A 15384-nucleotide genomic window follows, 5' to 3' on the forward strand; every position below is an offset into this window, starting at 1 on the left:
TTTATCATTCTTTTCAGGTTGTAACGGGTTCATGTTAAAACGGATGTTTTTTACGGGTTTAAAGAATATGAGTCATGTTAGGCCAACGCTTCAATAACTTCTGTGCATTCTATTTTTTATATATAGAAATTTTGTAATGTTTGATGTATTGTTAATGACTAACGAAAACATATTATCAAAAGTATGACATAAGATTTTGTTTTTAGTAAAACGATAGCATGCAAATACTTTTGACACATTTGGTCATTTCAGTTTTTTGTTTTTTAAATGAAACATGTTATTCAGTTGAATCTTTTCGATAAAATACGACTCTAATTGACCGTTTCCACTATCATATATAAAATGTAATTTCAGTTCTATGATGTATTTAGAGATTTATAATAGGGTTATTGGATTTTATCACCCCCAACTATCGGCTTTTAGCCGTTGCCACCCGCAACTAACACTTTGACACCCGGCACCCCCCAACTTGACTTTTTGTTTGCAATGGCACCACCCAGTTAAATCTGCACTAACTTGGTTAGTTTTTTGACCGACGTGGCACATGTTTGCTGAGTTAGAGACGATTACGTGGCGTTGATGTGTACCTAAACCTCATCTCCTTCTTTACAATATTTAAAAAAAAACAACAAATCCTAAATTCTAATTTCTTCATTTTGAAGATTTGGACCTATGTTTATATCAATTTCTTCATTTTCGTAGCAAGAACATATTCAAACATCATCATCACAATTCATCTTCAGACATCGTTCATCATCTTCAAGAACATCTAAAACCCAGAAAATCAAAAACATCTTCAAACATCATCATCAAAGTTCATTTGCAAATTCAAGAAGAAAACAAAACCTAAATTCAATCCTAATCTAATCTCAACACACTGATGTGTTCTTGCGGGATATTCATCAATCTCACAAGCAACCATAAAAAAACAACAACCAGACTTCTCTCTTACCTCACACTACCACAACAACAACCAGATCTGAACATAGATATGAACTTCCGTCATCATCTGAACTTCCACAACAAAAACTAGATCTGCCGTCGTTTGGTCATCATCATCCAACGACGACACATCTGAACTTCCGTTCGACGATTAGCTCCCCTCCGTCCGAAGAAAACCTGCCGTAACTCTGTCGCAGTCCGCCACCACCACTGCGTGGGCGATTCTGTCGGTGAGTGGTGGAGTGGGGGGGGGTGCCGGAACCGGTGGTGGCGGAGGAGTTGAAGCTGAGGCTTTGGAGGTCGTCGGAGAGATCAATGTCGGAGGTCGGAGGTTGTCGGAGAGATCATCACCGGTGATGAAGATGAAGATGAGGCTTTGATAAGGGGTTGAAAATGAAGATGATATGATGATTTGATTTTATATATCGAATTTGGGATATTTATAGCATGTACATATACATACATACACATATTGTTATATATATATATATATAATATAATTGGCCACCTCATCATAACACATCATTTACAACAAGCCACGTCAGCAAAAAATCGCCACGTCAGCAAAAAAAAAAAAAAAAAAAAAAAAAACTAACCAAGTTAGTGCAGATTTAACTGGGTGGTGCCATTGCAAACAAAAAGTCAAGTTCGGGGTGCCGGGTGTCAATGTGTTAGTTGCGGAAGACAACGGCCAAAGGCCAATAGTTGGGGGTGATAAAATCCAATAACCCTTTATAATATATACATATATACAAACAGCTCGAGTAATACACGGGTCTATAGCCTAGTTATATAATATTAAATGAAAGGGTGTTAGTAAAATAAACTAAATGGTGTCACTTTTAAACAAATGAGACGTAACCAAATTGATAATTGTATACGGGTATAATTAAAATTTAATTAAATAGTAAAAGGCTCAAAATAGATTCTTGGACCTAGCCGTAGCTTTAAGAGTTTGTTATTTCTATATTTGTGCATGGAAGATGAATGACTATCACCAAACCTTAGTTATGTTTACTCCATCGATGGAAGACGACGTAATACCTGAAAATCTCATCCTCGAAGTTTTATCAAGACTTCCTGTGAAAACAATCATCCGCTGCAAGTTCGTCTGCAAAAAGTGGCGTGATCTTGTTTCCGATTCCTACTTTGTTCATCTTCATCTCTCAAGATCACCTCCGTGCCTAATGTTTCACCAATACGATTTTCCAAGCTCGATATTAGAGTTGGCAGAAGTGGAATACGAAGTTGATTACCACCGTTTAACCCTCCATCATGTCAAGACCCTTAATCTTCATCTTAGTGCAGATCCCGGCCCTCGTGAATGGATAAGTCTAGTGGGCTCGGTCAATGGTTTGATCTGCTTGCGTTCTGTTCGTGATTCGACTTACGTATTCAATCCTGTGGTCGAAGAATATATGATACTCCCTCTACTACAAGGTTGTGCGGGGTCATTAGGTTGTTGGGCGAGCACATTAGGTGGTTGTGGGAGGATATCAGGTTGTTGTGCGAGGACATTAAGTTATGCTTTTGGAGTTTCAAAGGCAGGGGAATACAAAGTGATAAGGCTCTGTTGTGGTTGGGCAGAACCCCAATTCACGGTTAAAATCGAGGTTTGCACGCTTGGCACGGACGAATGGAGAAGTTTGAGACCAACCCACATTGTTAACTTTAAAAAGGAACTGGAGTTGGAGTCTGGTGTATTTGTGAATAGTCATGTGTATTGGATTATTGGTGGACAAATTTACAATTTCGATTTGGACACCGAGACATTTGAGTTAACTTCGTCCCCTCCGGGTGCACTGGGAGATGATCAAGAATCAATGCAAATGCTGGGAGTCCTGAAAGGCAGCTTAAGTCTGTTTTCTTGGACTTCATCAGGGTTTAACGTTTGGGTGATGAAGGAATCTTGGTATAAAGCTATAACAGTGATCCAGGAAAATGTAAACCCGGTTCTTCAATCGCTAGAGTGGAAACCCGTGCTTCTCATTGATGGTTCAGAAGGTACTAGTGTTTTGATCTTCTTGCAAAAGGGAACAACTCTGTTGGCGTATTGTCTCAACACGAATAAGATTCTGGATCTGGATTTGCAAGGGAACTTCTGGACGGTAATGAGTTCTTATCATCCTAGTCTTGTTAGGCTCCAAAACTTTGAAGTTCGAGCAAAGGTAGGAGGGCAACAAGTATCATTTCATATTTAAATCCATTTAATGGTGAATTTTTTAGTTTTCTTATGCTCTATACTTTTGAATCTTTAGAAACAATATTGTGCCATTTTACGCTTTGTAAGGTTTAAGACATGCTTCAAGAAATAGAACTTGCTCAAGTTTGACGTTTGATTTACAATACATAATTTACATATATTTTAACCTAAAAAGTTGTGAATATTGTAGACTTTTGCATTTATTTTATGACAAACATGTTATAAAAAACCTTCATCAATGATCAACTTAACTGATCTTCTTGTATTAGGAGAGCCGACCGCCATTACTATAACATGGACCCAATTGGTTGTTGACCACTTTTTCTACACTTTTGATAGTCCATAAGTTGTCAGCAGACTTATTTTACTAGTATGTCCAATACGACTACAAGATTATCTGGTTTCAATAACAATCAGTTCTTTTTAACAGAATGATTCAGGGAATTTTATTCTTACAGAATACCCTTTGGGTGATTTCCAGAATATTTGACCAACTTTTAGAAATTGCAAACGCAATGGAATTGGATTTTCAGAATCAGGAAGAGGAAAAGATTGGATCTTTTTGCTGATATGTATAATGTGTTACCAACAGTTACATTTATACTTGGTTATCTCACAAAAACTTACCAGACAGGCATGATAATCAGGGAACAAATTCCCGACCCACCCATTTTGTCACGTCTTGTAGTCGTTTGTGTTGTATTGGTGAAGTCTAAATTTACGATTCTGATTTGAGATATTTCCAACTGTAGTGGGAGTTTTTCTGAGAGGGTAATTAATGTAATATATAAAATGTGGAGTACTGATCAATACCTACGTTTCTCCTCTCACAGGGGAAGGGGAAGTATCTATAAGGTGAGTCTTTCCAGAGTGTTCAGTCATAAGTACTTGTACTATCCCTTCGGTTTGCTGTATTGCCAGATTCGACCCTTTCGGGTGTTCTTGGAGCTCCGAAAGTGAATCTGTATGTTGGTTGATATTGTTTTCTCCTTGCATATTTCCAAGGGTTAGTTGTGTTCTTTGCACACTGATGTTTTAACTTTTAAACCATTTAATGTCAAAAGGTGAATCATATAGTTTTCTTATTCTCTAGACTTTAGGAACTTCATGTGATCAGTTATACTTTATATGTTTCTCTCTTATCATCTTATGCTTGCTTACCGTTTTAAGGATTAAGACAGGCTTCAAGAGAAAGAAATTGATCAGGTTTTCCTTTTGAGCTGTGTCTATACAAGGCATCAACAGTGTGACATTATTACAATGCACAGTTTATAAATATTTTAACCAGGAATATAGTAAAGTATCAAATTTAATGCAACATTCTCATCATCTTTTTGATGTATGACATTTTCTATAGGGTGAGGGTATTGGTACATCCCCCAAAAGTAATGACACAACCCCCCCCCCCCCCCCCAGCAGCCCCGTATAAGGCAATGAGGGTTGTATAGGGTTTGAGTGCATTAATTATGTCAGAAAAAGTAAAGTTATACGACCCTCATTGCCCTATGAGCGTTGTATTAGAAAGGTGGTAGTTGGAGCATTAAACCCTATACGCCTCTCATTGCATTATACACTGCTCATTGGTACTATAATCTCTGAATTTAAGGTATATTGCTGACAAGACAGCTGAGTTCAGACTGAAAAGGCTGAAAAGGTGATCCGCATATACGCGCTCATGGCCCTATACGCTGCGTATTGTTTCGAATTTTTTCCTTTTACCCCAAGCTTACGGGATTTATGTAATACAAATGTTCAAAAATCCCAAAAAAGTGATGAAAATGATAAAAATTTTCAAATAAACGGTCTGGTTAAATTAGATTCGAATCACGATGTCAAATTGGGACTTTGGATATTTTTTTGGTGAAATTTCGAATGAGTCATATGTCTCCGAAAGCGTTTGGTTACCCGGCGTTGATCGAGGTGAGGAGGAGGTGGTTTCCGTGCGTCCGCAACACGCCGGAACTTACCATTCGCATCAGGAAGGGAGTGTGCGGTCCGTGGTGCCTGATTTGAACCAGGTAAAAAATTCATATTGTCGTTTTGGTTATTTTAGTATAACCATTAAGTTGTTTCAGGTCGTAGAGGAGGCGGGACCATCTTACGTGGCTCAAAGCTATCCGCAACAGGAAAAACATGCATACGGGACTTACCATTCCTATCAGGAAAAACAACGCAAGCTGAAAAAGTCCGAGGAAGGTGCTTTTGACATCGAGGAAGACGAGAACGAAATCGAGAAAGGTGTTACACACTTCGAGGAAAGTGATCAAGACGAGGAAGATGGTGGTGGCTGGGACGATGGTGGTGGCTGGGACGATGGTGGTGGCAGGGACGATGGTGGTGAAAAGGACGATGGTGCTAATGACCCGAAAAAACAAGGAAAGGTATAACATTACCGTCACTTACGTGTTATTCGTTATGTATAATGTTTATTAAATTTTAGACAATTTGATTTTGTATACGTGTTATTCGTTATGTATAGGTTTATTAGAAGGGTGCCTATTAGAATTTAGAAAAAGTTGATTTTGTTTACGTGTTATTCGTTATGTATAAGGTTTATTAGATTTTAAACAAATATAGTTTTAAACATAGTTTTAAATTACCGTTGTTTCAGGTATTTGCGACACTTCACGAGTTAAAGAATTGGGCTTACAAAACAGAAATTGCGAAAGGTTACGTCATTGTGATCCAACGAACGGTAACAAAAGGTGAAGATTCGTCAGCAAGGACAGTGAAGATATGGTTGCAATGCGACCGTGGAGGCACATGCAAAAGTAAAGCAACAGTTCGGCGTTCTGGTAGCAAGAAGATTGGGTGTCCTTTTAAAATGATAGGGAAACTAGACGCAAGTAGTGGCAATTGGAGCTTAGTGGTGAAGCAAAAGGATCATAACCATGAGCCTGCGGTATTTCTCGAGGGTCACGCGTTTGCAAGAAGGTTGACCCCAGACGAAGAATTATTGGTAGAGAGACTTTATATTCAAAACATGGAGCCTACGAACATACATTTAACCATAAGAAAACAAAACCCACAGAGCGTGTGCATTCTACGAGACATACAAAACGTGATAAAAAAGATTAAAGTCAAAATGTACGGTGATCGGACTCCAATGCAGATATTGGAGCAAATGTTGCATGAAGGAAGGTATGTTTACCACACCCGGGTGAATCCCGAAACAAATGCGGTCGAGGAGGTTTTTTTTGTTCATCGGTACTCGTACGATATGTGGCGTGCTTTCCCATATCTGTTGATGATTGATACCACTTACAAAACTAATGAGTATAGACTTCCGTTTGTTCAAATTGTGGGTGTGACATCGACACACAAGTCGTTTTGTGTCGCTCATGCTTTTATCTCTAAAGAAAAACAGGATAACTTCTTGTGGGTCCTACAGAACCTCAAAGGATTGTTGGAAGAGGGTATGGAACCGCGCATGATAGTAACAGATTGCGATAAAGCTTTGATGAATGCTTGCGATAAACTATTCCCAAAAGCATCCAAATTGCTATGTCGTTGGCACATCTCACAAAATATTCTAAAACACACCAAGGCAAAATTTGCAACGGCTGAAGAATGGAAAATATTCAAGCTTTCTTGGTCTCGATTGTGTAATTCTCCCACTGAGACGCTATACAATTATAACTTTGAGCGGCTATTTACGCGACTGACTGACGACCATAGATCAGGTACGTATTATATTACAAACTATAGGGGCCTATTTTGACATTTTATGAAACTATAAGTTGAGGGACTTGTTTGTCATTGTTTGAAACTTGCTTAAAAAATGGTTAAAACCAAGTCCAGGGACTAAACTGTCATTTATTGAAAGTTATAGTCTAGGGGTTATTTTGACATTATTTAAAAGTACAAAGTATTGGGCATAAAATGTAATTATTGAAATCTAAAGTAAAAGGGTTGAAATAGCCTTGTTTGAAACTTATTTTAACTCAAAAATCTTAACCAAGTTAAATGTTGAATATGAAATCCTTAAAAAAAATTAACTTAGTTAACTATGTTAATTAGAATAACAAAAATGGTTAAAACCAAGTCCAGGGACTAAACTGTCATTTATTGAAAGTTATAGTCTAGGGGTTATTTTGACATTATTTAAAACTACAAAGTATTTGGGCATAAAATGTAATTATTGAAATCTATAGTATAAGGGTTGAAATTGCCTTGTTTGAAACTTATTTTAACTCTAAAATATTAACCAAGTTAAATGTTGAATAAGAAATCCTTTAAAAAAAATTAACTTAGTTAACTATGTTAGTTAGAATAACAAAAAAGGGGGGGTTTCTTGTATAACCCGCCCCTTAGCAAGGATCGAACCCGGACCACTCGTGTAAAAGCACCCCTTGTTTACCAGTTTATCCTCCTGTCCAGGAGCTGATATATACCCTAACATTAGTTGTTTTATACTTTAAAAAAGAAGTTAACTTAGTTAACTACGATAATTAGAATAACAAAAAGGGGGGGGGGGGGGGTTTCTTGTATAACCCGCCCCTTAGCAAGGATCGAACCCGGACTACTCGTGTAAAAGCACCCATTCTTTACCAGTTTATATACCCTAACATTAGTTATTTTATACACTTCAAAAAATCCAACCGGGCACACACCTTTTATTTTATTTTGTACGTTTTTTATCGCTTTTATAAAAACTAACATTTTTATAAACTCATATACATCAAACCTGTTTTACTAAAAATATAAACTATAATTATTTCCGGTTTTATCTAATTATTATGAATTAAGTTAATTTTAATCTTATTAAATTCAATAAAAATAGTAAACTAATTTTATAAAACCTGAAAATTTTTATATAATTATTTTAACATCAGAATGATGTTCGAAAATATAAAATTGATATTTTTCCCAAAATTCGATTTTTAACCAATTTAATCCAATAATTACATAGTTGTATTTGTTTAATTAATTATTTAAAAATAGTTAATTTATCAGAAAAGTTTTGTTTCAGCCTTTGGTTGGGGTGTTACAATACAAACATTACAAATCGTTATATTCTGTTTTTTTTCAGGAGTTTTGGACTATTTGTATACTGTCTGGCTACTACCCTATAAAGAAAAGTTTGTTACAGCCTGGACTAACACAAGCCCTAACTTTGGTCAACATACAACCAACAGAGTTGAAAGCCAACATGCTAAGTTTAAGAGATACCTTAAGGGGCCAAACAGCTCGCTCCATAGACTTGTGTGGCTTGTTGACAAAGTTGTAGAGTCACAACGCATACAAATAAACCTCACTTTTCAGGATAGCCGGTCCTTGAAAATGGGGGACCACGTGATATCATTCTTTGATAACCTATGTGGTAATGTTTCCCTGAAAGCATTAGATTTGTTGCTTGTGGAGAAGAAAAAGATATGTACGTTGCTCGCAGCAGGGGGGACTTGTGGTTATGTGCTTTTTACGAGTTGTGGGTTGTCATGTGCTTATCGGATGGAGTGGTGGGAAAATACAAGTAATAAAAACAGGCTTCAACCGCTTATTCTACTTCATATGAATACCCACCCCCCGCCCTCATTTCTAACTATTGTTTTTAAAATACAGATTGCAAAATTCCTCTTGCCGCCGTAGACAAATTCTGGACAAAACTAGATTTCAATGCTGAAGACTTAAGGAAGACGATAATAATCTTCGGGAGGAAATGGACAGAGTCATGCAACAACTGAAGGCGCAACCACCGATAGTGTTAAAAAGTATGTTGTCGAAGATAAAGGAGGTGGTGAATCCAAGTATGACTGACCATCAACCGCCTGAGGTACAACAAGATACTCGGGGGCGCCCAACCTCTAAAGCACAACAAAAAAAGAAGGAGGAGGTTGCGAGACGTAAAGATACCCGGTCCGAAGCAAAAGGAAAAAGCCAAAAGAAGGACGAGGACGCTCAAAAACCAGTAGTGCAATGCAGTCGTTCAAAGAAAAATAAGGCTAAAAATACAGTTGAAATTATAGATGAAGATTTTCCACTGTTGGTGGGGGATAGGTACGTCAACAATCATTGACCTATATAATATCCTACGTACTTCCATACATACATTTTCCCTGATAAAGATTTTCCACAATATATTTTACAATTACAGGTACAAAAACATGATCGATCGTTTTAAGGACTGGCTTCCATCTATGTATCGAAGATACATAACACATATGGAAGATGCCCAGCCTGACGGTAACTATGGGTTTCGATCGGTGGCTATGGGTTTGGGGTTGGACCAAAATGCTTGGATGTGGGTCCGCAAAGAGCTACTGGATGCGATGTTCATTAACAAAGCCCGGTGGATGCCTCTTCTTGACTCTTTTGATCCGGGATTTTACACTACAGTATATCGATCAATAAACTGGTTGCACGTGGAACCTGCACCAATGGCATGCTGGATGTTCTTGCCATACGCAGGATTGTTGGTGGCTCAAAAATTTGGTGTGGTTGTTCAACATTTAAGCAATGGTGTTTGTCAAACATACTTTCCCATGTTTGATGGTCCGGCGGAAGGCCATTCTGTTCTTTCGATTGCCTATGTGGAAGATGGCCATTTCATCATGGTTAAGTTAACGGATGATGGTCCGATGCCTCCACCGACTATTTTTATTAAAAGAAAGGCATCATATGCAGCACATTGGGCAATGAGAGGTGTATACCAGCCTCTATATGCCGCTCATAGCACAATAAGCGGCTGCTGGTAAGCAATCTATAAGCCACGTATTGGCCAATGAGGAGTGTATACCAACACAAACAACATTTCAGCTCACTAAAGAGGGAAAACTAGATCAAAATCAATTCAAACACACACACACCAAAAACACACACAACTCTCTCCCGTATACCATTTCTATCCCGTATCGAACCATACGGTGCGAATTTCCACAAGAGGTTAGTAACATCTTCATCTTTCCTTTTTGTTATTGTTTTTTTACGGTTTTTTTTTTGTTTATTCTGAAATATTTTGGTTGTGGTGTTTGGCGGTAGAGGTGTTTGACGGTGGTGGTTGTTAGAGTGGTTTAGGTTAGGACGGTGGTGGTTGTATCTATGGGTTAGGGTTTGACGGTGGTTGTGGGTGGGCTGTGGTGGTTGTGGGTTGGCTGTGGTGTTTGTGGGTTGTCGTAATTTTATTAATATTCTGACAAAATATTAACTTTTAATTGTTGCAGATATGTCGTCAGATGAGAAACAACAGGCACCAAATGGTGGTCCGGTATTCAATCCAATGGCCGGGGGTAATTGTGAGCAGTACGATTTTTTAGACTTCCCCCAGCGCAGTATGGAATACAGACGTTTTGCCAAGTTCCGGGGTATGAGAGTGAGGCAGCAGAGGGCGTTGTGTTGGGACGCGTTACGGGAGTGTGACGAGGAGCAGAGGGCCCGGGGTATAATCGGGGAAAATAACCCGTGGGATCGTATGTTTTTTTATGCGGCTGGGCCTTCTTATAGGCCTATGGTGGTGGAGTTCCTCTCCACGTTTATCTATCGACCACGGCCTGCTGAGCAGCCTAACTCAGATATGGACGATCCGATGGTGGAACCACCCCCTGCCGAGGTAACTTTCTGTTTATTCGGGGAGCGACAGAATATGTCGCTGCGTCAGTTTGCTTTGGCCACCGGATTCTACACTGATGAGGAGTTGGTTCAGGATAATTATACCACCGCGATCACATCTATGCCTGATGATCAGTTGCTTGCTTGGTGGCCCACCCTCTGTGATGTACCCTTTGGTCATAAGGCCCGTGTCTTGTTGATTACTGACCCACTCGTTCGCTACATACACCGTTGCATTGCCACGTCGATATCTGGGCGTGGCAAAAGCAACGAGTGGGTCACGAAAAACGACCTGTTCTATCTTTACTGTTTATTCACGGGGACGTCGTGCGCCCTCCATCGCTGCCTGGCGGAGTATTTCGCCTCATTTTCCCGACGTCAGAAGCGTGGCGGATTGCACGGAGGGGCGTTCATCACGCGTATTGCCCAGCATTGCGGTCGGTATTTTCCATTCATCGGTGAGTTGCCACCGCCTGCCCCTTTCGAGTATTTGGGTATTAGGACGATGAGAGGGATGAACTTGGCGGTGAACTTTCCGGGCATTGGTTATCGGTTTCTCGGTGAGAACGATCAGATTTTCGTAGGCCAGCCGTTAGTACATCAACATCTGTTGTACGCTGCGGAGGTGGATATGCCTCATGTTGTTGATGAGCCTGTAGGAGCCGCCACAGCATCCTCGGCGCGTCTATCATGCGGAGGGGCATCCGTAGGAGCCGCCACAGCATCCTCGGCGCGTCTATCATGCGGTGAGGTTGCCTCAGTCCACTCAGCGTCTCCTCGAGAGGCTTGTGGCGGGTCAGACGGCTGTGATGGGGAGGTTGGCGCTGCAGGATCGGCGGATGGACCGGATGGAGGATATGATGGAGTGGATGATGGCTAGCGAGGCTGATAGGCGTAGCGAGGCGAGGTTGCCGGTTCGAGACCCGCCACAACCACGAGTGTATCCGGGGTCCGGCTCGGAAGCCGGCCCGTCCCGCACGCAGGCAGGCCCTTCCGGCACGCAGGCAAGCCCGTCCGGCACGCAGGCAGGCCCGTCTGACACGCAGATGCAGTTGATACGTTATGAGGATAGTGGTTCTGATGACGGTGACGAGGAAATGTCTTAGGAGTAGTATTTATCTGTTTCGTTTGGTTGTATTTTGACGTTTAATGTGGTTGTACGAACAAATATTTATTGGTCTTTTGTTATTTATGTTTAGTTGTATGCCCGGTTGTTTTTGTATAAACCTTTAATCTTTTATCGCATGTATGGATGGTAACATGTTTAATATTTTATCAGCATCTATGTTGTATTTTGGGTTTAATGTGGTTGTACGAACAAATAGGTATTGGGATTCTTATAACGAAGGGGTATATTGGTCTTTTTCAAAGGTATTGGGATTCTTATAACGAAGGGGTATATTGGTCTTTTTTAAAAATGCTAAGCATGTGCAGAAGGGGTATAAACGGTTATAAGAATTTCAGGGACTGGATTTGAAAAATTAGAATTACAGTTAGTTTTTAATAACTGTGCAGGGACTGTTCTTGTGCAAAACAAACCTCAGGGACTGGATTTGAAAAAATTATAATTACACAAAAAAAGGGAGGGGTCATGTGGTTGTACGAACAAATAGGTATTGGGATTCTTATAACGAAGGGGTATATTGGTCTTTTTTAAAGGTATTGGGATTCTTATAACGAAGGGGTATATTGATCTTTTTTAAAAATGCTAAGCATGTGCAGAAGGGGTATAAACGGTTATAAGAATTTCAGGGACTGGATTTGAAAAATTAGAATGACAGTTAGTTTTTAATAACTGTGCAGGGACTGTTCTTGTGCAAAACAAACCTCAGAGACTGGATTTGAAAAATTATAATTACACAAAAAAAGGGAGGGGTCCTTCTGTATCGGACCGGCCTCCCATGGGATTCGAACTCGTACACCTCGCATAGAACACACAATGTGACAACTCGAACTTTTGACTTGTTTTGATGTAATGTTCGTGCATGATATGTGATTTTATAAAACCCGAATGATTAGTTGATTTCATAATATATGTTATATTATATGTATTATGTGTGTATGTATGTCGTATGTATTGATAACCGGCCGAACCCACAAGTATAATACATGGTATGTTTGCTAACTTGTAAACATAATACAAATCGGCCCACTAGTATATGGGTTTTGGCCCAACAGTTTTTGCTAACATGATTAATTCCCCTATACGTATCATACTCTAAATAGGATTGATTTAGTTTAAATCCACAACAAACTCCACCCATCTTTCTCTCTGAATATCATACGGCAGTAGGCAAAACCCCTTTGATACCCCGTCCTGTTCGATCGAGACTACCGGTTAGTCAACTCGTATTTATAATAATTATTCCGTTCCTGCATGATCTTGATTGAATAAACCGTTGACTGTATTGATGTGTATATGTACAGTATGATCCGAATTCGTTATATGTGATGATATATTGATATGTATTATAGTTGCTTGATAGGGTAATTAGTTACATGTTGTGATTTCTTTTTGGGTGTTGATTGTCGATTGAACCGATCAAAGGTCCAATGGGGGGGTGGTCTTTATGTAAATTAATTAATTAATAGTCTAGGCTGCACATGTTATTAAAGGTAGTGTATGACTATATGTTATTAAAGGCTGCACAATTGAGAAAAAATGGCGGCTCATGTGCTCTTAGTTTGATCGGCTACTGGACCGAATGAGGGTCCAATGGGAGGGGCGCATTATGTAGGTTATTTGGAAGTGTGTGTCCATGTGACTTATTTGCATAATAAATGTTGAGAATAATAAAGATAGATGGGGGCGGCTGCATGTATTAAAAAGGGAATGTCATCTCAATTATTAATGACAGCTCACTACTTTGTCAATATGTGATGTCGGTTTATGTTATAATTTGTTAATAAAGTTTGTCTGCTGAGTTTGATAGAGATCACATGATATACTAGGGAATTGATATACCTGTTGTGTAATCGGTCCACTCGTGTCAAAGTGTTATGGCCATGTTTAATTATTAAATTGATTTCATGAATTCATGTGCTCATGAAAGTCAATGGCAGCTTTTGTGAATTTATTATTTGAACTCACTAATTCATGTGCACATATTGTTTGACTGAATCACTTATGCTATGTCTTATCTGTTTACGTGCGTACATGTATGCCATGACTATACGTGATTACTACATACGTGCTATATACGAACCTGACTCGTATAATAACCATGATAGGACGTGAGTGACCATTTACTTGCTACTTATATTTCTTGTGTATCTGCCGAGCAAACCAAGGTGAGTTCACACAGCCAAGGCATGGGATTCCCGGGTTGGGAATTGGGTTGGATTTGTTGATTGTGGAATGATTACCCGTACTTACACATATACCAGACTATAGACCATCGTCCTCAGGTTAGTCAGGACACGTTACGTAAAGCCTACGTAACCCAGTATACTTGCCATATGTCTCCCGGGTCGGGAGGACACGTTACGTAAAGCCTACGTAACCCAATACCATTCACTGGCTTCCAGGTCGGAAGGCCACGCTGCGTAAAGCCTACGTAGCCCCCACGCGTACCACTGTCCTCGGGGAAGGGCACGTCACGTAAAGCCTACGTGACCCCGTACGTTTTCCTGTTCTCGGTAAAGAAGAACACATGGTCGGAAGTTAGTCTAGTAAGTACCGTTAATGAGAAACCCTCATTAGCCAGGATATACATGGGAAGCCCCCACTAGTTAACTCACGCCCTATGATTATGAACTTACTTTCTGTGAACTCGCTCAACTAGTTTGTTGATCATTTGCTGCATGCCTTGCAGGACCTTAGGTACTTTATGGAGCTTGCACAAGGAAGGAGCAGGTCGTTGTGGACAGATGGATCATGAACGTTATTGAACTTATAACTTATTTGGGTTTACTTTATATTGCTTCCGCTATTTAAACAGTATTTGGTTTTTGAACATCAATTATGTCTTTGATTGTTATGAAATGCTATGTTTGATATAATTGGTGGTTTGATCCTGGTCGGTCACGCTCCCAAGCGGTGATACTCCGCAGGTGGATTTTGGGGGTGTGACAGATTGGTATCAGAGCCATTGGTTATAGAGAACTTGGTTTTAATATGGGAAAACGTTTTTATTAAAACCGGACTATAACCAGAACAGAGCTCTCAACGATCCACAACGACGCTTCGCTCCACGTGCAAGACTCGACATCCTAGGTAATAAGGGTTATGTTATGTTTATTGCCTGTTTGCTAGAACTGCTTAGAACTTTGCTCGCATTACGCTTAGATACACATGCCTTTGTTATATGAGAACACCTATGTGCCTATACTTTTCTGTCATCGCCCTATTCGCGAACCATTCTTATTTACGCTACCTTTTTACAATGAAGATCATGTCTGGACGAGTTACCATGACACAAGCCCAGCTAGAGGCTCTCATTGCTACGGCAGTTGCAGCCGCTCAAGCAGGTAGTATATCCTGCAGTATAGACTCATACTAGGGTCTTTAGATCCTACATTAATTCTCGTAATTAACCTTGTCCTATTCGTACACAATAGGTCAACCCGCTCAGCAACAACCTGTGTGTACCTTCAAGAATTTCATGGACTGTCGTCCAAATTCCTTCAGCGGCACGGAGGGAGCAGTTGGACTCCTCCATTGGTTTGAAAAGCTAGAATCGGTATTCGAAATG

At 39.8% G+C, this 15384-nt stretch overlaps 1 protein-coding gene across 1 annotated transcript; it reads left to right on the forward strand.

The window, feature by feature from the left end:
• The first annotated feature begins 1967 nt into the window (after positions 1 to 1967).
• Positions 1968 to 3143, forward strand: LOC110931985 (F-box protein At3g07870). The gene has a single exon (XM_022175353.2). The coding sequence runs from the start codon at positions 1968 to 1970 to the stop codon at positions 3141 to 3143; it is 1176 nt and encodes a 391-aa protein (XP_022031045.1).
• Positions 3144 to 15384: the final 12241 nt, after the last annotated feature.

Source organism: Helianthus annuus, chromosome 3 (assembly GCF_002127325.2).
Source record: "Helianthus annuus cultivar XRQ/B chromosome 3, HanXRQr2.0-SUNRISE, whole genome shotgun sequence".
NCBI classification, from domain to species: domain Eukaryota; kingdom Viridiplantae; phylum Streptophyta; class Magnoliopsida; order Asterales; family Asteraceae; genus Helianthus; species Helianthus annuus.

Excerpts from the sequence above, each read along its gene's own strand:
- LOC110931985 (XM_022175353.2), top strand. The coding sequence starts at position 1,968 with ATGGAAGACGACGTAATACCTGAAAATCTCATCCTCGAAGTTTTATCA.